Source organism: Vigna unguiculata, chromosome 11 (assembly GCF_037176805.1).
Source record: "Vigna unguiculata cultivar grain cowpea cultivar isolate G323 ecotype 2 chromosome 11, ASM3717680v1, whole genome shotgun sequence".
NCBI lineage: Eukaryota > Viridiplantae > Streptophyta > Magnoliopsida > Fabales > Fabaceae > Vigna > Vigna unguiculata.
In genome coordinates, this window is record NC_140802.1 from 13,726,590 (window position 1) to 13,751,990 (window position 25,401).

Consider the following 25,401-nt stretch of genomic DNA (forward strand, 5'->3'; position numbering starts at 1 on the left):
CTATCCTATGGATGCAGATGAGGCTGGCCAACAAGTTGATTCAACCAAATATAGAGGGTTGATTGGGTCTTTGCTCTATCTTACAACAAGTAGGCCCGATATTCAGTTTAGTGTGTGCTTGTGTTCAAGGTTCCAAGCAAATCCAAAGGAGTCGCACCTAAAAGTTACAAAAAGGATTCTAAAGTATCTGAAAGTAACAACTAATGTTCGTTTATGGTATCCATGTGATTCTAACATAACTTTTAGTGGTTTTTTAGATTCTGACTATGTAAATGCAAATTGGATAGGAAAAGCACAAGTGGCACTTGCCACCTACTTGGCTCAAGTCTAATCTCGTGGAATAACAAAAAGCAAGCATATTTGGCACTCTATTGAAGCATAATACATAGTAGTTGGACATGGATGTGCACAAGTCATATGGTTGAAGGATCAACTCATGGACTATGGTGTAAAGCTAAGTAAGGTACCCTTGTATTGTGATAATACTAGTGTCATCAACTTAACAAAGAATCCAATAAAACATTCTAAACTAAGCACATTAAGATTAGGCATCATTTCATTCGAGATCATGTTCAAAAGGGAGATTGTGAAATTCAATTTGTTAAAACTAAAAATCAATTGGCTGATTTGTTCACAAAACCATTAGCTAGAGATAGGTTTAACAAGCTAAGAACTGAACTAGGCATATTAGACATGAAGAATGTGGTTTGATGTGTTTTTAGCATGTTAATCTTATGAATTCATGTATTGATTTCATTAAAATAAGCTAATGTGTGCATAAACTGAAAATTGTCATATTTAGCTTGTTGATTTTTCATTTTTATGTGTTGATTTTACTTAAAATTGTCTTTGTTTGCAAAAAATCTGATTTGTCAAACTTTCAGTCTATTCATTTTGTAAATCAATGTGTTGATTTCAGTCTGTTGATATGTCACGAATTTTAATCTACTGTTTTCACAATTCTATGTGTTAATTTCATCAAAATTGTATTTGGAAACATAAAGTTCAATTTCACGATTTTTAATCGATTGATTTCTGAAAATAATGTCTTGATTTCACTTAACCAGATTCTGTGTGTAGAGTTTTATGAACTGTTGAAATTTTAGTCAATTGAATTATAAAATCTATGTGTTGATTTTACTTGAACTAAATTTTTTTGAATGGATTATATTCTAAAGTTGACCCAGTCAAAGAGAGCATTTTGTGTCAGGTACTATCTGCCCCCAACAACTATTACATCAACTATGTGTTGCTTTTTTTGATTTTTTTAACCAAAAAGCATGTGTGATGTGTAATGAGCATGCACCTTATATGATTTGAACCAATTGATTCATTTATAAAAACTCATTGGAAACTTCATGAATTCTTGAGATACTACAATCAGATGCATTAACCTGGATTTGGTAACCTAAAACGAATTATTGAAAATAAATCTGCACCATTTAATCGACTATTTCTGAAATTCAACCTATTCAATTATAAATACTGCACTTGAAAACTTGCATTTGCATCAAACATCACTTAGAAACAGCCACACCCATAGTCATCATGCCTCGTCATCAACAACGTGTTGCCCAATTTGATGAAGAACATTCCACTTTTCCCACTCCAAGTTCTCCAAATCAAGAACACCATGGGAGAATTGAGGCTTGGTTTGAAGGACATGAGGACAACATCCAAATGTTCCTCATTGACATGACTATGAAGCAAATCAGCATTCCTAAGGTGCTGAAGTATTCATGGCTGAGAGCAGAAAGATTATTTGAGAGTCTTTTCCAACAACTAAAACATTAAGGGTTTAAGACCTTCCTTGAACTTTCATGGAAAATCTATCCTGACTTGGTGAAGGTGTTTTTCACCAACTTGCAATTTAAGAATGATGTGCTATTGTCCAGTGTCAAAGGAGTCCACATGGAGATATCCAAGAAGTCTTGGAAGGATGTAGCTAGACTTAAGGCAAGAGGTGTTCAAGTGAGGAAAGGTGAAACTAGTGTTATGCAAGAGTTCAACAAAGTCCAATATTTTGGCCAATGCTTAAGGAACCCTGCTGCTAAGATAAAAAATTTCCATGTTGGTGGTCTCAAGGTGGATCAAAGGCTTCTTTCTATGATCATCACAAAAATCATAGTTCCACGTGGAAGTAAACATTCTACATTGAATGAGGGAGATTTGATCCTCATGTATTGCATCCAACTACAAAACCTAATGGTGGTTCTCCCTAGCCAACCATACACTAGTTCTTCAAGCTAATCCCAAGCCAAAATGCCTCCAAGATCTTCAATAAACATGTTGTAGTTGTATAATGCAGAGAGAGAGAGAGAGTTTTCCAGTGATTAATGACAATTTTTCGCGCTTAAAAAGAATCATGCCTCTGTTCTTGTAAACACAACTTATATAGTTTGGTTTAAGTGAAATCAATTAGTTGAATTTTTTGTACAATCTGTTGATTTCACTTGACTTAAGTGAAATCAATCGATTGAAAAACAATTCAACTGATTGAATGCATTCATACTAGAAACTACATACATCAAGCATTTTAACTTGTTAAAACCCCTTTTAATAGATTTTCATGATCCTTTACATCCTAAAACTACTAGATCAACTTGTGCTTGATCCTTTACATGATTTTCATTGAAAATTTGATCAACTTTAGCTTCCCAATCAAGGAAGATTTTGGGATCACTTCCTCCATAGAACTTAGGAATCTTTGGAGTTTGCTTCTCTTGTGATGGGTTGCGCCTAGAATGCCCTCTTTTCCTAACATCTCTTTCTTGCTCTTTAGCTTCAAGCCTTTGAATGTGCTCTTGGATTCTTAGGTCACTTTGCTCATTTTCTTTTCTCAATTGTTCAAAGGACTCCTTCCTAGAGAACTCCAAATCCCGAAGCAATCTCATCAATGTATTGTTTTTGTTTGGAGTAGGGGGATTTGATGAACTTGCCATGATTCCTACAACAAAACACTCAAAGCCAATACAAAATAAATGAATTAGGGGTTAGAAAACATGAAAATCGAGACCAATTCCAACCCAAAATGCAACCCAAGTGTTTAGATCACACTCCCAAAGTAACAAGGCAAGGCTAGAACTCAAAATCCACCAAAGGATTGAAGAAAACACTTTTAAAAACTTGTGCAAAACCTTTCAAATGCAAGACAAGTGATTCGGCCACAACAGCCCAAGAGTTTCAAGAAAAGAAAACTAGTAAGACAAAACAAAGAACACCTAGTGACAAGCAAGAAAAGCACAAAAACAAGGAAAGCTAAACTCTAAAGAAGAAAAGTTTGAGACAAAACTTTTAACAAGACTAAAACAAGAAAAACACATTTTAAAGACTCTATGGAAAGTACTTGACAAGCATCTTCAAGTCTTAAATCATGCATACACCAAGAAAGATCATAGCCAAGTTAAAACATGGAACTAATTAGCCAATATCACCCAATTCTCAAGTATGAAAACTAGTAGCATAACACCTAGTGAAAAACACACTTTAAGTTCACCAAGGAACAAGGTTGCTCTCGGTTTTTAGGCAAAAATTGGTGCAAAATTTTCTTCTTTCACAACTAGTTTCATAAAATGGTGAGAAAGAGTTTTAGGTGGCTTGGACACTTAGTTCATCAAGTTTTCGGCCAAAATCAATTTCATGGAGCATACATCAAGCAAGGCATAAAGTGAAAGCAATATTCAAATACTTGGAAAAACAAGAATAAGAAAACTTCAAGTTAACATATGACATATGACTCAAGCAAAAGTTAGGCACATTTAAAGACTCAACATGACATACACAAAGACACAAACATGTAGCTATCATGCATTTAAACTCATGGATTTGAGGCTCAAAGACTAAGCATCCAAAGACATGTTATCCAACCACATTTAGGAGCTTAAAGAGATGCAAAAACCGTAGCCAAACTGCCACAACAAAACCTGAAAACGTTGATTCACGTATTCTTGGCAGATCTGACCTTTGCTCACTGATTTGATCATAACTTTCTCCACAGAACTCCAAATGTGTTGGTTATTTTTTTTTCTGGAAACTAGACTCAAAGAGCTTTCTTTTGACACCAAAAACGTAATTTTTGGACCATTGAGCTGGTGTAGTTTAATGTTTTAAAATCGTCAAGTTTTCTGCCAGCACTATTTTTGTGTGTCATGGAAGTGGATTTGAACCATACCAAGATAGCTACAACAAGACAAGGTTAGCACATGAAAAACACCATATTCAAGATAACCTAGGCTCTAGATACCAAATGATGAAGGATTATCTTGTTCCTTTTTAAGATTATTGAATATGGTGTGAGTTGATTAAGAAAGCTAAGTGAAATCCCCACTGGACATTAAGATAGCATGCTATCTAGATGTGAAGGTTCCTTTCAGAAAGCTCAAGAGAAGAAGATGATGGATTGATTCAAAACAAAAAGGAAATGGAAGGCACATAAACCATAGAAAACCAAGAACAATTAAAGGAAGAAGAAAACATAAAATGAAAAGGAACGAAATGGTAAAAATGTGAGAAGCACGCCACTACAAGGCTAGGCTAGAAGCCATGGCAACCTTGAAGATAAGTGGATGTGTGCCGCCACTTACTATGCAAGATCAGGCTTAAAAGTATTCACTCCCAAGGGAGAAAACTTTCACAAATGATTGGGACACAAGAGTGTTTTTACTTCAAAATGTTCAACCCTTTTACATGTCTAGAGCACCCCTTATATAGAAGAGTTTAGGGGCCTCTAAGCAAATAAAAGATACATAAGGATGTCTCTATAAAAACCTAACCCTAGCTTCTAGAAACTAGGTCAAATAAGGTTACAAAAAATGAGAGACAAAAGAGCTAACTATGGTGTGTGCAAGGCTAATTTCGTTCTAGCACAAAAGGAGACAAAGAATGTGTCTCATATGTCTCCAAAAAGTGGCCAAAGTGTGCTAAAAACAAAGGAGACCAAAGGTACATAGGTACACTTGCTTCATGCCTTTTACTTTATGCTTTATGCCTTTGCTTTACTCTCTCCTCCACATCATTTATGCTCCCCAATCACCATGCGCCACCTAGCATTGCTTTCTTACTCCTAATTAACCTACAAAGCAAATAAGCATAGATTAGCATGTTGGCTTAATTCAAGTCAACTATAGTCAACAAGTCAAACCTAGTCAAAGGTCAATAAGTCAACTAAAGTTGAATCAACTAAGTCAACTTTGGGAATCAAAAATAACAAACACAAATGAAAGGGATGAAGGATTAGTGAACTTCCTTTCTAAACATGCTTAGTCTTCTTAAGCATGTGCCTCCATCCTTGATTGGGGTCAATCCTTCATCAACCACCATTCTCGAGGTCGCACCACCACCAACAAAACTAGCAATCACCGCTGATAACGTTGTCGTTGACGTGATCAAATTAATACTACTTATCTATAACAACTTCAATATTGTTAAGAAAGTAGTCAACGAAATAGAAAAGGTAAAGTAACCCAAAGTCGTCTCCCAACGAACACGGAATTGATTTTTAACAAATTAGTTCATATATATATATTTGATTTTTTATTTATTTTTTTGAATTTTTTTTAAAAATAAAAAATTTAGCACGTGTCAAGCTGTCGTCGTGCCACATGGTAGTGACAGAGTGATGTGCCAGTGATAATGCCACGTGTCAATATTATGCTAGATGTCATTTCCTCATTCTCAATTTGGTCCCTGTATCCTAATTTTTGTCTCAATTTAGTCCCTATTTTTGTAACATAATATAGTTTATTTAAATTTGGGTTTCACATTCAACTTTACTTAAAATTGCTTTCAAATTTCAAATTTATATGTTCTTGATTGTTACATGAACTAGTTAAAATTATTTTCAAAATTTTATAATTGTTATTTTTACACTAATTCAAATATTTGTGTACAAATTATTGAACTTTACACATTTTAAAAATATACAATTATTTGCAATATAAATTCAAATAAAAAAACAATATTAAAGTACGATGTAATAAAATATTAATATAATTTATGATTTTTTTTCTATTAACAACTTTAAAACAATTTTAAATAAAGTTGAATGTAAAATATTAATTAAATAAACTTAATTTTGTTAAAAATATTTACTTGAAATATTAATTTTGATAGTAATATTTGTGTACATTTATATAGAAATTAATTTTGATTTTAATTTGGAGAAGAACAAAGTTGCTCAATTTTTACAAAAATGAGGACTAGATTGAGACAAAAATTAAAATAAAGGGAGAAAATTGAGAAACGGGAAATGACACCTGACATATAAGTGACACGTGTCATTGTCACTGCCACATCACTCTATTACTACCACGTGACATGATGACAACTTGACACGTGACAATTTTTTTTTAAATTCAAAAAATTAAAAAATACAAAAAAAAAATAAAAAGTCAAAAAATCCAGAAACTAACACGTGTCACCCATTTAACAGTGTTATTGTACCTCTAATGGAAATGACCAAATTAAGATAAAAAAATAGATAACCAAATTAATATTTTGCTACGAAAATGGGACCAAAGCTATAATTAAACTTTATTATTATTTGGAATTTTTCATACTTTTATTTATTTCTCTCACGCGTTTCACCAATTTAATAAAGAAAATTATACAAGTTAACATAGAATTATTTTTCTCAGTTAACCCAATAAATGTTATTAATTCGTTGATTAACCCTTATATAAAAGAAATACAAGATAAATACTAATAATGTTTAATATATGCATTTTAGTTGATCTCATTACATCTCGCGTCAAACACGTTTCACTCCTTCTACCGCTTTGATAAAAAAGTTATTTTTCTCCATTAATCAAATAAATGTTAAACTCAAAATTGATCAGAAAAACAATAGATTATTATAACCAATTTGGATAAATTCATTAACTAATTCTTACACATAAGGAAACAAAAGTAAAATGAACCAAACTCATACATTAAAATCAACTGATGCATCTATAACTGTTTGCAAGTTTTTCATCATTTTTTTCTTCAGAAATTAGGAATGTTTTGGTTGATTTTATTTCTTTTTCATAAGTCGTTATTACAAATTTCATCGAAATTAGACCTATATTATATAGATGCACTCAGGTCAACGTACAACTTATAGTTCCTGTAATTTTTTTTTTATTATTCCAAAAAATTACAATTGAAAGATTGATCCCAAAGAAAAGAAATAAAATCTAACGAACGAACATCCATTATCCAAGAAAGACCAAGACCCAACTTTTCCTTTTTCTCTTCCGAGAAAATCAGGAACTGAAGAATTCAAGAGGGATCATGGACTACATTTGGAGATAAAAGCACTCGATGACGATGGTGAGTTCATGGAGCCAAACCAGATTCTGTCATTGCGGACCACTACAACTGATCCCGAACATGTGAAGGTCATTCAGTGGGAGGACTTCCAGCACGATCTCGCGACGTTGGCGAGTCTCTCTTCAGCACTGGGCGAATCCAAGGAGAAGAAGTGCAACCTTCACCACAAGCTCGAGTCTCTCATCCAGGTAGGGTTTTAGGTTTAGGTTTTGGTATCGGTTTAATCATTGCTAATTTCTGAAATCGATTTTAATGGTTTGTCATGTTGTTACCCTAAGTTTCTTGAAATTTGGAAGTTGTGTTGTGCTTGTGCTGCTGAGGTGTTTACTGCAGTAAGTGAAAGTGGTAAGGTTACGGAGTTGGAATTTAGTGGAGGGAGGGTAAGCGTGTTTTGTCTTCCGCAGAATCTGAGCTCCAGTGGGGGAATGAAATCGTATTTTGGGTTTAATTTAGAAATTATGGGTTTGATTTAGAATTATTGGATAAATGAGGGAGAGAGACAAATTTAGAATTTAGATACCTCGTTGTTTTATTCTTTGGGTGAGGTTGAACCTAAGCCTGACAGGCATGGTGCTTTAATCCCTAGTAACTAAATCAATCTTTGTTGGCTTCATTTCTCTATCAATAGTTAGTTCCGTTGGTTATAATGCCTAATATATATAGGTAGTAAGTAGTTATATCGAAAAACTACTATGAGCTATACCTCCGAATCTAGTTCTGGCTTTTGATATTTGCTCTTCCCTAGTATCAAAATTCTCTCAATATAGATATGAAAACTTGAGAGGTGTGATCAAACTCTATCAAATATAGTCTATTTTATTTATCTCAAGTCCATTAATGGATGGGAGGACTTTCATTAATGAATAGGTCTGAGTAGGTGTACAATTATTGTTGTGCATGACTCTTTTGTGTTGCATATCTTTGTCTTAACTGGTAACCATGCTCAATATGATTAGTCTATGATATTTGAACTAAAGGACATGCTTGATTCCCAATTTCCAACTTAGAATGCCCTGGAAAACATAGTAGCAGTTCATGCTAATATGGCATCATGCAGTGTCATGTCTATGGGCTGCGTCATTGAAATCTTTCACGTTGCAGCTCACTGTTGTGCTTGGATTTGCATGAATCATTGCTGCTATTCCATAAGAGACAAATCTTTTTTGGCCTGTAGAACAATGTTGTTCGGTGCTGTTTATTGGGACAATCTTGGGATTTTGTGTCCTCTCCCCCTTGTATTTGATCAGAACACAACACTTTCCCACTCTCACTTCTTTCAATGGTTAATTATCTCTCTACTTTCGTTAGTCTCTTCTCTATTTGACGCAAACAAACCATCTAACCCAGAGCTCGCAGCTACATTACCGTCCAACCCATGGCACTTTGGTGAAGTATAGGCCACTGATAATCTGGGGAACTCTGGCTCACCATTTTGTATTTTCTACTCTGTTCCAGTCAAAGGAGGATGTTCTCATGGCCCAGAGCTCTCAAATGTGTTACCAGCCAACCAAATATCTGTATTTGTGGAACTCCAGTGCACCATTCTCTAGTCCCTACTTTGCCCACATCTTGTTCTGTTCAAGTCAAAGAAGGTTGTAAATATAAATATGTATGTATATATGTGTGTGTATATATGTGTGTATATATATATATATATGTATATATATATGTATACATATATATATATATATATGTATGTATGTATGTATGTATATTGTAGGTAACATATGTTACTTGTTTGTACTTTTACTTTTTTCCCTTTTATTTTCCCTTACTCTTACTATTAACTTCTGCGTTTGGCTTAAAATTATGGCTTTTAATCATTGGTATATTCTTAGCGTACACGCATAACACACTCATATGTTTTGGGGTTGGTTGCTCCACTATTATCTGGTATTGATAACTTTGCTGTTTAGATTTCATTTTTAGGGCACCAGTTCCATCTTCTTAGTTTGATAAGTAATTTAGTTGTTTACATCTGGGGATGCTTTTTCCCACTAATTATTGGTTACAGTTGACAAATGCCGAAGTTTCCAATATATAGGTGTGTGATTATTTTTTTAAATGTCCCTAATTAATGAGTCTTCCTATTGATGAGCAATAATTTTTGTGAACAGGCCAATGTTGAATCATTAGGTCGGTTGAATGAACTTGAGGAGATGCGTCAGAAATTAGAATCAAAGAAAGTGATGATGGAAAATATGTCTATACGTTCTATGCTTGCTAAGGAGGATGCTAGCAAGCAGGAGGAGCAGCTTAGTGGTGCAGTGCAAGCACTTCTGGTTGCAGGGGGTGCGCTTTCTGTATGCAGGAGAAACCTCCAAGTGAGTTTGTTTCTGTCTTACTCTAGTCAATATAATATTCTTTTGGAAATAATTAAAATTAATAAGTTCAGTAGTCTATATGAATTTTTGTGTCTTTTTTTATTAGTAGTGTTGAAGAGTCTCTCTGAAAAAGGAAGGTACATATGGATTGAACTTTTCTGATTTTGTATCGTTATGGTTGACATTGAGTGAGATGTATAGAAGAGTACATAAAGGTCTTCTATTCTATAAAACATTAATACTTCGAATTGATCACGTCTATGTATCATATATGTATACAATTTTGGTACGCTTTGATAATTCACTGATTTGTATCAGTAACACCCTTGCCTTTAAAAAATTATGAAAATCTAATATAATATAGCCTAAATATGAGCATAAAAGTATGTATAAGATTTACTAGCGTTGTCTCTTAATGAACAAAGAGTGGAAGTTGTCGTCTTTATGAATGATGCTTATAAAGGAATAAATTTGATACTATTCTCACGTGTAGGCAATCTGCATTGATTATTGAAAACAACAAAATAGTAATGGCAAGTTGACAACCGTTAAACTATAGAAAATAGAGTCATTGAGCTGAAATCATGTGCATATCTCAATTAGAAGAAAATAATTTCTCTTATTCAATCTCATTGCATATATATGATATATATACATACATTGATTGGATAATTTAGGAAACAAATCCTTGAGATTGTGGGATTGACATGCTATTAATAAAACCAAGATGCAACCAATTTACAAAATTAAAATCAATAGGAAAAAAACTCTAAAACTTTCTGAAATATCTTGGTAGAATAAAATCTAAAACTTTCGAAAATATCTCAACACTCCCCCCTCAAGTTGATGAACAAGTGTTCTCCATTCTCAACTTGGATATAATTCTCTCAAAGTTACTATTGTTAAACCCATTGGTGAGTATGTCTGCAAACCGTCCTTGAATAGACACATATGGGGTGCAAATCAAGTCACTGTGAAGCTTTTCCTTGATAAATTGTCTGTCTATTTCAATCTGCTTAGTTCTATCATGTGGTATATAGGGTTTTAAGCTATGCTGATTGCAAATTTGTTGTCACAATATAAACCCGGGTTCATCTCACTTTTTCTTTAAGTCTTCCAGCATATTCTTTAGCTATAACAATTCACATAGTCCTTGAGTCATTGCTCAAAACTATCCTTCGGCACTAGATCTAGCTACCACAATTTGTTTTTTATTCTTCGAAGTTAGCAGGTTTCCACCAATGAAGGTTAGATATCTAGTAGTTGATCTTCTATCCATAACTAAATCTGCATAATCAACATCAATATGTCTGAAGACTAGCATTATTGTTTCTTTTGGACAAAATTCCTCTTCCTGGTGTCCCTTTTAAATATTGGCCAATTCTAAGAGCAACTTGTAATTGTGCTTCCTTAAATTGACTTATTAGACTCACAACAAAAGCAATATTCAATCTAGTGTGAGATAGATAAGTAAGTCTCCCCACAAGTTTCTGGTGCATTTCTTTATTCACAACAACATCATGCTCTACACTTCCCAACTTTTTATTTGGATTAACAGGTGTACTTGCTGGTTTGCAGGCTGTTTTACCCATTTCTTGTAGAAGCTTAGTAATTTATTTTTGTAGAAGCTTAGTAATTTAACATTCCTAAAGTCTTGCTTTCGATCTCTTTGGCAAAGTACTGGCCCAATCTTTGTTTCTCCTTCTCATCATTTCCAATTACAATGATAACATCCACATAGACCAATAGAATTGTTACTCCCCCTAAATCAGAATGCTTGATAAATAAAATGTGCTCCCCTTGGCTTTGTTGGTATCTGTTGAGAAGAAAGAAAATAAGGTTTGAGATTAATCTCCCTTGTGTATAAACCACACATAGGGTAATCTATTTATAATAGAGAGAGGTACAATTAAAAAGAGTAACTGAAAATAAATAGAGTAAATAAAAGATATTGTTTTATATTATGATTAACAATATCTAACAATATCTTAATAATATCAAACATTTGTATCCTTTTGGTGATCTTGTAAGCCCTAAGAAAACACACTTATGTGATCTAGGAGAAAGCTTGTCAAGACCAGGACTGAAATTATGAACAAAACAGGTAGACCCAAAAACTCTTATAGGTAAGAGATGAAGAGGTTCATGAGGAAATAAAATGGAATGAGGTATGTTATTCTTTAAAACCGAAGAAGGCATGCGATTAATGAGATAACAGGCAGCAAGAATAGCATCACCCCAAAAATGTTCAGGAACCTCTCCATGAATTAAAAGAGTTCGAGTTGTTTCAATAAGATGTCTATTTTTACGTTTAGCTACACCATTTTTTTGAGGGGTATAAGCACAAGAAGTTTGATGTAGACTACCGTGAGAAGCCATAAATTGTTTAAAAGAATGAGAAAGATATTCACGGCCATTATCATTGCGCAAAACTCTAATAGAAACACCGAACTGAGTTTTGATTTCATTAAAAAAAGATTGAAAGATATGAAATAACTTTGAATGATGTTTCATTAAAAATAACCAAGTACATCTAGAATAATCATCAATGAAAGTAACAAAGTATTGAAAACCTAAAGTAGACTTAACGCGGCTAGGACCCCAAATGTCAGAGTGAACCAAGGCAAAAGGAGACGAAGCATCACGTGTGATACTACGAGGAAAGGAAGTACGACTATGCTTGCCTAATTGACACGACTCACACACCAAACAAGATAACTTGGACAAGGCAGGGACAAGCTGTTGTAACTTGGCAAGGCTTGGATGACCTAATTGAGCATGAAGAAGAGAGGGAGACTCCATAATTGCACCAATGTGTGTAGAGGGACGGAGATGATAAAGACCATGAGACTCACATTGCCAATCACCTGTTTCGAACTCCGGTCCTGTAAACACATAGAATTGTTGGTAAAAGAAACAACACAATCAAGAGAACAAGTTTGACGACAGATGGACAACAGGTTAAAAGGAGACCTAGGGACAAAAAGAACATTATCAATGGTTAAAAAAGGGAAAAATTTAACAGTGCCAACACCATGAGATGAGACTCTAGAATCATCAGCTAGTGTAACATAAGGTAAAGGATTACGAGAGGATAAAGAAGAGAACAAAGATTTGTTACCAGTAATATGATTAGTGACTCCTGAATCAAAAACCCAAGGACCGGGAGAAGAAGATCGAGTCAGATCAACAAAAGATGTACTTGTAAAAGCGACAAATGCAGTGGAACTAGAAGACTGTTGATCCTTATACCACTTGAGAAATTTGTTGAACATAGCAGGTGTACCGGATGAAACAGAAGGAGGATCCCAGTAGACGAAGGTGGGGAAAGGTTGGTTTGAACAACTGCAGTAGAGCGAGGAGGACGACCATGCAATGCATAACACTTGTCAATCTTGTGACCTGGCTTGCCACAATGTTCACACTTAGGACGCTTTTTTCCCTGTTTGCAAGGGCAAGTGTGGTCATCACGGTGAGATGCCAATGTAGAAGAATCATCAACAGAAGCAGGTGTATCAGTGTTGGGTTGGTTTGGTACCCGCAAAAGAGTGGAGCAGGTTGAATTCAAGGTGGGGACAATCGGGGAACCCAAAATTTGATCACGAATATGTGAATATTTATCAGCAAGCCCGTGTAAGCCTTCGAGCATGAAGAACTTTGAGCGTTGCTCGATCTTCGTGGCAGGGTTAGGGGAAGGAGGCAATAACTCATTGAACTCATGAAAAAGAGCATGAATTTTGCCCATATAATCAGTCATAGAGTCTTGATGTTTAGAGGAAATAAGATCTGCAAATTTAGAACATACACCATAGAGACGTTGAGTATCATTGGTGTATAATAACTTGGCATGCTCCCATATTTGAGCACATGTTTCGTAGGAACGAAAAAGTTGCTTTAACAAAGGATCAAGAGTACCCTTGAGAACCACACATAATTGAGCATCAATGGTTTCCCAACGGTCGTCCTCAATAGGAGTGATACCATATTGAGAAGAAAGAAAATAGGGTTTGAGATTAATCTCCCTTGTGTATAAACCACACATAGGGTAATCTATTTATAATAGAGAGATGTACAATTAAAAAGAGTAACTGAAAATAAATAGAGTAAATAGAAAATATTGTTTGATATTGTCATTAATAATATCTAACATCTTAATAATATCAAACAATATCTAAACAATATCTAGCAGTATCTAAGGCTCATTTTAACTCTATTTTAACTCAGGTAGTGCTTTTCTTAGCATGCAAACTTGTTGGCCTTAATCTGCCTTGTATACCCAGGTGGGAGCTCCAAGTATATTTATTCTTCAAGATCTTCATGTAGGAATGCATTTTTAACATCAAATTGTTGCAATTTCTAATCATGATTTGCTGCCAAAGGCACAATTACTCTGACTGTATTCATTTTTTCAACTAGTGCGAAGGTCTCCAAGTAATCCACTCCATAAGTTTGAGTGAACCCTTTGCCCACCAACTTAGCCATATGTTTCTCAATAGTTCCCATTAGCCCTGTATTTTGCACTATAAACCCACTTGTACCCAATAGGTTTTTTTTGTAGGTGGTAGGGTGACTAGTTTCCAAGTATTGTTCTTCTCCAATGCCTCCATTTCCAAATGCATGGCTTGTTTCTATTTTTTGTCAAGTATTGTCTCAGATACAAAAGAATGTATAGTTGTAGTATTTAGGCTTGTGAGAAGGGTTATATGGATAGGTGAGAATTTTTCAAAGAATAGATAGTTAGCTAAACGGTAAGGTGATTTAGTGTAGGCTTGGGTTCCTTTTCTAAGAGCAATTGGGAGATCTGTGCACCTGGTTCGATAGAAGGAACTTTATCACAGTTAGTAGAATCAAAATTTATAGGGTCATACACATTTACTTCATGTAGTGATATAGGGTTAAACTCTTGAACATGAGTAGATACCAGAGCCGCTACCGCCCGAAGTTGTCATCGGACTGTTGCTGTAATTGCTGCCTGAAATTTCACTGGAGCTGTGCCGGAGCCGTTGCCCGAGCATTTGCTGGAGTTGTCACCCAAGTGTTTAATCACCACTTGACTCCTAGGAACCAAGATAAGACTGATGCTTCTTCACACACAACTGTGCTGAAAATTTGCTCTCAAATTTCAATGTATCAAAAGTGGTTTTACAAGAGCTAGGCATGGTTTTTTGTAGGATAAACCATCTTTAAATTCCTATTCTAATTACAAAAGAATGAAATGTTAATTCTAAGATAGTATGTGTTGGCTACAACTTAAAAAGGAAAAAGAAGGGAAACTTTCAAAATTTAAATGTGTCCCAAGAAAAATAATGAACTTATCCTACAATTTAATGGTTCCCAAGCATACAAAAATAAAGAAACTAATGAACCATTTATGGGAGTAAAAACATCTTCTCGTCTTGTTCCTAGTTATCATCATTGGAATAACATGTTCTTGCTCATTTTTTGTCTTTATTCCTGCACTCTTCATAGTACAATATCTATATGATACATAAGTTTAGCACAAATTTTTAGATTTTAAATTTTCTACTAAGTGGCATGTTTGGACATCCTTTTTAATTTCAAATTTATTCCCATCCCTTATTTTGATGAATATTAGATTTTTGGGCTTTAAGTGCAACGACAATGTGTTGTCTTGATTTGATTGTAAAGATGATTCATTTATTGGTGTTGAAGCATGTGTTAGAAATTGAAATTTTCTGGATTATTCTTGTTTGCCTTTGATTAAGTTTATATTAAGAGGAATAGATTATACCTTTCTGAGTTTCTTTTGTACCTGTTCTTCAAAAGTTATTAATTCCTTGTTTTCTTTCAAATGTGCTATAAAAGCATTCTTTTCTATTACTCCATGTAACAAATGACATTGATGAATTTGTTTATTTGAATCTAAGTAACAACATTATTTCTTGTTTTAAGGGAAAGGAATTTATTAGTGTTCGCATCTTATTGGTGTTAATATTGAATACTAATGATGCTTTTATTATAGGAATCAACCAAAATACTGTCTGATGAAAATGGTTATGTTCATATGAGAAAATTGCAAAAAATGCTGCGGAGGAGGCAACAGCATATGACATCTCAAATTTCATTGCTCTATCCTGTGAAGATCTTGGTTGGACCAGCACAAAAGCAAGAGCTCGAGGCATATCCTTCGAGTAACCTAGCAGGTAAGGGTTCTCAATACTTTTGTTTTTTTTGGCATATACATACTGCTTATGGGGTGAAAAAACTGGCTAAGGTCATAAAGAGCAAGAAACTTGCAATTATAACTATTGAAACTCAAGGTATTGGATGGTGCAATCGCTAATCCTTATTTTCTTATTGGTTGGATAGAGTTCTTCCATAAGTTAGGTTATTGTGTTGAAAGGGTGTCTTTCATTCTATACTTCACTTAGATGATGTGTCTTTAGAAAGTGGATTTAGGTTTAACTCAAGCCTAAAATGTTGGCTTGCATGGCAAGATTTACACCCATTTATATACTCTTATTTGGTCATTTTATAGTTGATGTGAGATTTTCAACACAATCCTTCACGTCAATGACTAGACATCTCAAGCATGTGAATAAATGTTTATATGCGTGATTTGTTAGCGAGTTTAATTAGGCCTAACAAACTTTGTTAGGATAGACTCTAATATCATCCAAAAAAGTGCATTTTAAATGTAATTCAACCTCACAAAATCGACCTCAAATGTGATGTTCACATTCCTTTATATACTATTGTTGGAAGTCTCTCATCGACTAGAGATAAGGCAATTTCATAGTATATAAGTGAGGTGCAAACCTCACCTTATAAGCCGGTTTTGTAGGGTTGAGTCATGCTTAAAATACACTTCTAACATGGTATCAAAACCATTGTTTAAAAAAAAGTCTATCCTAGCGAGATTTCTTGGACATTCTGTTCTACCCGCTATTGGTCCACTAACGGGCCACCCATTAATTTTTTATCCCACGCACGAGATGAATATACCTCGGGGTGAGGGGGTGTGTTGGAAGTAGCACATCGACTAGAGATAAGGCCAGTTCATAATATATAAGTGAGGTGCAAACCTCACCTTACAAGACGGTTTTGTGAGGTGGAGTTAGGCTTAAAGCCCACTTCTAACATGGTATCAGAGCCATTGTTTAAAAAAAAAAGCTTAAACTAGTGAGATTTCTTGGACATTCTATTCCACCCGCTATCGGGCCGCCAATGGACCACCCATTAATTTCTAGTCCCACGCACGAGATGTATATACCTCGGCGTGAGGGGATGTGTTGGAAGTCTCTCATCGATTAGAGATAAGACAATTTCATAGTATATAAGTGAGGTGCAAACCTCACCTTACAAGCCGGTTTTGTAAGGTTGAGTCCTGCTTAAAATACATTTCTAATATGGTATCAAAGCCATTGTTTAAAAAAAAGTCTATCCTAGCGAGATTTCTTGGATATTTTATTCTACCCGCTATCGGTCCACTAACGGACCACCATTAATTTCTTGTCTCACGCACGAGATGAATATACCTCGGTGTGAGGGGGTGTGTTGGAAGTCCCACATCAACTAGAGATAAGGCCAATTCATAATATATAAGTGAGGTGCAAACCTCACCTTACAAGACGATTTTGTGTGGTGGAGTTAGGCTTAAAGCCCACTTCTAACATGGTATCAGAGCCATTGTTTAAAAAAAAAAGCTTATCCTAGTGAGATTTCTTGGACATTCTATTCCACCCGCTATCGGGCCGCCAACGGACCACCCATTAATTTCTAGTCCCACGCACGAGATGTATATACCTCGGTGTGAGGGGATGTGTTGGAAGTCCCACATCGACTAGAGATAAGATAATTTTATAGTATATAAGTGCGGTGCAAACCTCACCTTATAAATCGGTTTTGTGAGGTTGAATTAGGCTTAAAATCCACTTCTAACATGGTATCAGAGCTATGGTTGGTAGGATTATTTCTTAGTATGCTTTATGGTTGCATGGTAGGATTTTTCTTAGTATGCTCTATGGTTGCAGTGTAGTCTGATCTTCCATATCAGAAAAGATTAATTCCTTGTTGTCGGGATTTTTTCTTAGTATGCTCTGTGGTTACAGTGTAGTCTGATCTTCCACATCAGAAAAGATTAATTTCTTGTTGTTAGAGAATCATCCTTGGTTGTTGAAGTTGCAACGAGAAATTTTATGGAAGGATCATTGTCGGTGTTGTGTTGATGCGGTGAATCTGCAGCTGGGTATGTGGTGGTGCAAGGACTGTGAGTCGTGCTGGATCTGCAGTGGAGTTCGTGTGTGACAAGATGCTGCTGGATCTGCGGAGGACATTGCAATTGGTGCTCGCATGGCCCGATGAGTGATGTACGATGGAGATCTGATTTGAGTCACAGTTTGCAGCATTTGCGTGGAAGAAGTGCTATACGGTTTACAGATCTGCTTCGACAAGAGTCAATGGAGCTGTTACGCCAGTAGGTGTTGCATCATCGGCAAGGGAGTCAAATGACATGGTTGCTGCGAAGTGCAAATGTTGGACTTGTGGCTTTTCGCAATGTTCTGTGGTTTTGTGTCATTGATTGTAACATGGTTCTGCCAGACAAAAGGTGTATGGTGTTTATGCGCGAGCATTGGCTAATATTGATGCGAGGTGTGTCGTGATTATACACGGGCATTGGTTAGGATTGATGCAGGGTGCATGGAAATTCTTGGGATGACTATTCGGAGTGAAAATTCTTAGGATGGTTTGATTCCAAGTGGAAATTCTTGGGATGGTTTGATTCCAAGTGAAAATTCTTCGAATGGTTTAATTCCAAGTGGAAGTTCTTGGGATGGTTTGATTTCGAGTGGAAATTTTTGGAATGGTTTGATTCCAAGTGGAAATTATTGGGATGGTTTGATTCCAAGTGGAAATTCTTGGGATGGTTTGATTCAAAGTGAAAATTCTTGGGATAGTTTGATTCCAAGTGAAAATTCTTGGGACAACTTGATTCCACGTGATACCCCTTATGGTGGAGTATGATTGCTGGTATAGACAGTGAAGATGTGTTTATTTTAATCAGGGTGGAAAATGTTGGAATGATGAAAATAACATGTCTTGAAAAGTCCCAAATCACCTAGGACAACCAATGAAGTGGGTGTTAGTGATTATATAATGGGTTCTAAGTCCATGATGTTTCTTGCCCCGAGTCAAAGACACTTCAAGCTTATATTTGACTTTTCTTATTTGTTAATACTCTTGTAATAAAATCGTTGTGAGGTTTGGGTTAAATTATTACTTTGGAGAGTGTGGGTGTACTCGGGGCCAAAGGGCATTTGTGTGTTGCTTATGTGTTTCCTTGTGTTTATTTTATTTCTCTATTAATAAAGTGATTCTCGGGGGGTTTCCCAACAGTGGTATAATTTGGTTATATCTCTAGTCGATATGGAATGTCTAACATTAGTTTGTTTCGAATCAAAATGAAGCAATTGACAAGGAAATATGTAGCAAATGCCAACCAATAAGTCTATTGTTAGGATAAGCATTAAATATAGTTAGGAAGTAGTTGTATTGGGAAAGTTCAACGACATTTTAATCCTTTGGGCTAAGACGCAATGAAGCAGACCACTCTGTTTTCTACTACCATACCACTCTTGGATAATGTGTGTACTTAATAGTATAGGTTGATGATATAGTTATCATAGGAAATGATGTCAAAATCTCTCGGTTAAAGGATCATCTATTCAATCATTTCCTGTGACAACAAAAGAGCAAGAAGGATTTTAGGAAAACAAATGACTATATAATATTGGTGATCTTCTTTTTGATGATGAATGGACTGTGGAGGAAAATGAATCAAATCCAACTTTTGGATGCTTTTGATGAAGATGTCTTAGTAGAAGTTGAAGAAGATGAAGTTGCTAGTGGTGGTGTTGTTGCACATATGGATGATTTGGATGTTCCTTTTATTGTTGATAATGATGAAGGTAATGGAGGAGATGACATTAATGAAAATGAAGATCATGTGGAAGAGGATGACTATTATGCTTTCAATATGGATGATTTCCTTAGATAATTTGTTGGTATTAAACATTTGTGAATTTATTATGGTGAAAAGCATTGAAAAGGATGCATACATCAGAAATTAATGAAAGTAAGGAGGACTTCACTTCAAAATCTCACTAGAAACACCACAAATGAAGGAATTGTTAAGGGAAAATTTGGGAAAGGAAGATGAAGTGGCCAGGTACAACAATATAAGGCTATGGAAGGGGAAGATAGGATGCTAAGGAGCATGGGAGGAAAATCCTGACTCCAAAAGGAAAAGAGACTGAAAAAAGAATTATACTGGATAAATATTGTTTTTTGGAGAAATAAATTTCTGTTGGAAGGATATTTACATCTTTGACCAATACATTTTCTTTCTTTCTACTTTTCTCTCCTAACAAACAATGGAACAAGAGGAAGGAAAATATGCTATTTTTCCCCTTTTCTCTTGAACCAAACAATAAGAAAGAAAACATTTTTCTCTTCATTTTCTATCTTCTGATTTTTTTCTTCCCTTACAAACAAAGTTTCATCCTGTTTTGGTTGAACCAGTTAGTATTCTTTTATCATGATATATGTGATATAACTTGTGAACCACTTCATTGTTGTTCTATATGGTGGTCTAATGTGCAAGGTTTTAGGTCTGTTTAGCTGTCATGTGTTTTTATTTTTCTTTGAAGTTTCACATTCAGTTTGTAACCATTAAATTGACAGATCACTGGCGGAAATACAAACCTTTTGAGCATCCGTCAAGTTAATTATTTTTTGTTTTCATATTACTTTTCTTCATACTGTTAGGTACTTTCATGCTTTATTTTATAATGTGACATGGATGCACTAGAATACCCTAGCTATTCATTGGATATTTACTCTAGATTATCTTAAGTAAATTATCACAATTGTTTTGCTAATATTAACTGCAATTGTAAGTGATACCTTTTCTTGTTTTATTGTTAATATTTTCATATATTTCATTATTCAGGGACTTCTGCTGGACTTAAACCAGTTAATGAAGCATCCTTAACGATTCGTGGCCTGCATTTGAATGTGCCATCATTTAGGAAAGTGAGCTTTTTCGCTGATAAAAAGGAAATTCAGGTGTCTGCTACTGCCCTAGGATATGTTGCACATGTAAGTATTAGAACCTACTGGGCCTTTTTTTGTCTCAACTTAATGTGCTATTCTATCGTATGCTTTTTGTCATGACATGGTCTACATTTACAAAATTTGTCATGTACAGTTTCTAAATTCTCTTACATATTCTGTTTTTTCATTGCATAAAGTGTTTCCTGTTATAGCATTTCATATGCTAGCTCAAGTCAATAATGATTGTTGACCTAATAGTTATTGAAATGTCTCCTCTCTTTGAATAATTTCTGTTATTGAAATGTACTTTACTAGACTGATTTTCTCGCAGGCTGTTTCACTTATAGCCTCTTACTTGCAAGTTCCTTTGCGATATCCTTTACGGTTGTGTGCTTCTCATTCATATATCATTGATAATGCACCTTCAACAGAGCTAACATCTGAATCTTCACCAAATGCAAACACAAATGCCAAGCATGTGGAATTCCCCCTCTTTTTAGAAGGTCAAGACACAACAAGAGCAGCTTATGCTGTATTCTTACTAAATAAGGTATATATTTCTATTTCTATTTCTATTTGCTTGTAGTAACTCTTAATCTGATTTATTTGTTTTGGTCTTTGACTTTTCTTATTCGTTGATGACTTTATTTCTAGTCTGTAGCATCCGTGTTTTGCATGGTTAGCAATGGAGTTCCATCTGTTTCACTGCAATAGCTTTCTAGCCAGGATTGCGTTGCTTTTTTGGGACTTTTCTTCAACTTGTACATGCTGGTTGATTAAGAAATTATTTGGACTATGAGAGTTAAGCCTACTGTATGCTAAACACATGTTTTGTTCTTCCAAAGTGAGCTTCTTATTTTATAGAGAAATATTGCAATCTCAGTAATAGATAAGAATATCTACTATCAATGTTACGTACACTTTCATTACCAATCATGAATGTGTTGGAACATTAGCCCATTGTTTTTTTCAGTGACTGAAATTACTTTATTCATATTCACTTTAGAAGAGTCATCAAAATGCTATGCTCATTTCACGGCATGAAAGATTAAGAGTTTTGTTTTTGAGTTATTCGTTTACTCAAGACACTTTAGTTCTAACATTTATTTCTGAAGTAACAAGTTTTTCCTCTAACTTCCCCGAACCAAAACCAAACAGATGCTTTACATGCCCTGAAAAATAGCATAAAATGTACCTTAGGACATTCTACATTTAGTTTTTAACTGCAGGACCCTGCGTGTTGGCAGGTAGGTTTGCATCTGTATTATATCTTAAATATGTTGAATATATATAGTCTCGCTTACTTAGTTACTGCCTTTTTTTCTCTTGTTAAATTTCTCTTGAAGTGTGGTTGTCTGACCGAGACTCAATGTAGTACAGACATATACTTCAAAATTAACCTTGACTTACAGCTCCCTTTCCTCGAGCTTTTTTGATTGCAGGATTTAGAACAGCTTTTGAATTTCATTGGTGCAAAGAGTTTGGGACCGCGCCATGTACTTGCTAATTTAAGGGAGCTCTATAGGATTATCCAGGCTTCAGCTTTTATAGACAACTTGATATAGTAGTTTTGTCTCTACTGTAATTTCCTTGTAAATCGATTTTTTTTAATCCTTGCCAGGGTGCAATTTTTTTGGCGCACCTTCCAATGTAAGCGTTGTTATCAAAATGATGGAGCCGAACTTTCGATAATGGATTTGGTATTCTTTAAAAGAGTATACAGTACTGCCAAAAAATTATTGGTATTTAGCATATTATAAATGCCACATACATTCCTGCAGAGATATATTGTATAAGAACTAGTGGAGAATTGCATGCATTTTTCGATTCTTTTAATCCTTTTGTTTAAAAAAACATGAAACAGGTACGATGAAATTCTCTCTTCGGATAAGAAAAGGAGATGCAGTGATTTTTCAAATTTTGATGATTTTATTTGATTTATTCTTTTAGCAGTTGTCGATTGTGTTATTTTAAAAGTAAGGCTTTCCTCGAATGCGTTGCACGTAGAAATAGATTTCACGAACCTGCGCCCTTAAGCTGCATTTCTCAGCATGGCTATACTAAACGATTGGAAAAAAAGTATGTATTTTTGTTCATAATGGTAAAATTAGATCCCGATCGTGTTTTGTGAACGTAAGTATTGACAGAAAACTCTATTTTTTCATTTAGTATTGAGTGTCAGATTGATCGTATCGAGAGAAAAGATAATCATTTTAGTTGAAATGCAATGAGATTGTTTCTCTCTTGTTTTTTTCATAGTTCTTCTAAGCATTAAAAGTAATGTCTTAAACATTTTATCTCCCTCTACATTTCTTGTTGGCCTACACCTGGGTCTAAAAGAGAAGTGGGCAAACATGCCTTTGCTTTATCTTCATGTATCCCACTTAGGCAATTGCTTCCTGCATTCCATCAATTTCGAAAAATGACCATTTTATTAAAGGGACTTATGAATTATAAAGCAACTTGAGGCTATCTCTAATGTCTTAAGTAATTTGTTTAAGAAATTTCACTAATTAACAAACATTGATAAGTAATGAGTATCACTTTTTCTGGATTACAAGGGTTTCAACCACTCCAAGTACATGAGTATAAACTTCTTCACACTACATCATGTATCAACCTCTCAAGTATCCTTCTGAATCTTCTCCTACGATCAAGAACTCTCAATTACAATAATAAGCAAATGACACTCTCTCAGTTGGAGTTTAAAACACAACTCACACATTACAACTTTACTTAGTGAAGGATATTACAATATTTCAGCTCTCAACCCAAGTTCTCTAAGACACTATTGATATGACAAATTTACAACACTTTGTTCTTTCTATTTTTATTTTTTCATATCTTTCTCGTATGGCTTAAGCTTCATTATATAGATGTTGCTTTAGCTAGTCGTTGAGATTTTGAATTGTAATTCTTCATTTTAATCTTCTTAATATGGAATTTTTTATCATTTCATTCTTTAGTTTGAATCTTCAACGTAATTCTTTATACTGTCTTGTTAAGGAGAATTTAAGCAACTTAATTTTGTATTTGAATCATTTGAACAATAATATCTTTCATTAAATCAAATAGATCCTTCATTAGATATTTCTTAATATTAATTTAATTGAACGTTTGATTCAAAAACTTTATTTTTTTCATAATGATAATATTCGTTATAATTCATATGATTGAATCTTTGTTTCAATGCCTTGTATGAATGTGTTAATTCACATGATTAATCAGATATCAAAACCTATTTCAGACCATTAAAGGTCGCCTAACACTTAGGTCATCTAATGACCAGTTGTCTTAGGTCGTCTAGCCCTTTGGGTCATCTAATACCTTGGTCTTCTAATGACTTGAATTGCCTACCTTTGGTTTTCTAATGCTTCAGTCATCTAATACCTTAGTCGTCTAAAATAGTAACTTTGATTGTCCAGAGACTTGAGTCGTCTAATGCATTCACCTAATGATTTTTATTGTTAGATTTGTCTAACACCTTGACTTGTCTAACCTTAGACTCGTCTAATGCTAAAATTTGGCCTTTGCTTTAACTAGACTTATTACTTTCATTGACACATACAATGTACAAATATTAATCATTTAGCACATGCAGGTAATAATATACATCATATATTTTGACCTTAGAACAACATTGATAAATTTCTCATTCTCCCTATTTCCATTAGAGGCTCTCTCTTAGTCGTTTAATCACAACTTTACTTATAACCAAAGATCTACTCATCAGGTAGAGTGTTTTGTTATCATAGAAACCTTATTGATTAGTGGGGTTCATCTACTTTAACACTTATGCCAACATTCAAATGTTGTGTGACCAATTTTGTTGCATATTTGACACTTAGGGTAGGTTGTATTCAAATAATTTTGATTGTTGTTTAATAAACCTTATTTTTGCCTAAGATTTATGGAAAATTGATTTTCTCATTAATATAGCATAGTGCAAAACCAAAGTATCAATCCCAGGAGAGACGAGAAATTTGATTAAATGTAAATGTGCTAATTTGATCTAAATACAAGAAATCTAATATAGTGAATCTAAACTAACTAAAAATATACTAAGAATGTGTAACACCCATTTTTGGGATGTCACAGAAAGTTAGAAAATTATTGTGTTTAGCGGAAAAGGATTATCATTGAAAATGTACTAATAAAAAAACTTTTAATTTGATTTAAATTACATAATTCAAAATGTCAATTTGTCTAGAAAAATATAAATAGCAACTTCGAACAAAAGGAAATTACATAGTCTTCAGTATCTGATTTAAAACAACTAATAAATTATAAGAACTCCCGAATTCATCCCAGCCTCTCATCAATTTACTCCATGCCAAAATTATCTGCAATATCATCTGCTCCCGTATAACACGCACGTTATACAATCATCGCACATACAAAAAACACACAAACAAACAAATAGGGGTAAGCTAACCATAAACAATGATATATAAAATGATTTCGTAAATAAAACATGACAAATAATACTCAACATCTCATTCAAGTAACACTGAAGCATTATGATTACAATATATCTTTGGTTTGAACACACCACCCCCGAAATTCAAACAATCATACCAAACCAAACATAGCATCACATTCATCTAAAATCTTCAAACATAGTGATCATAATCAAGCTTTTGTTTTCCGCGACCTTTTACCCCACAACAACATCTAGTTTCCTAGAAAT

The 25,401-nt window shown here is 34.5% G+C and overlaps 1 protein-coding gene across 3 annotated transcripts; it reads left to right on the top strand.

Annotated features, from left to right (window-relative positions):
* The first annotated feature begins 7,168 nt into the window (after positions 1-7,168).
* On the top strand, positions 7,169-22,491 carry LOC114170751 (UV radiation resistance-associated protein). Of its 3 annotated transcripts, none has more exons than XM_028056305.2 (6): positions 7,169-7,499; positions 9,429-9,635; positions 15,619-15,799; positions 20,608-20,756; positions 21,043-21,261; positions 22,124-22,262. In XM_028056305.2, exons 1-6 carry the CDS (start codon positions 7,320-7,322, stop codon positions 22,145-22,147), a joined length of 960 nt encoding a protein of 319 aa, XP_027912106.2. In that variant the 5' UTR covers positions 7,169-7,319; the 3' UTR covers positions 22,148-22,262. The 3 variants fall into 3 exon arrangements, with proteins under 3 accessions (XP_027912106.2, XP_027912105.2, XP_027912104.2); XM_028056304.2 differs by lacking the exon at positions 22,124-22,262 and adding an exon at positions 21,366-21,671; XM_028056303.2 differs by having other exon boundaries at positions 7,172-7,499; positions 22,154-22,491.
* The last annotated feature ends 2,910 nt before the right edge of the window (positions 22,492-25,401 follow it).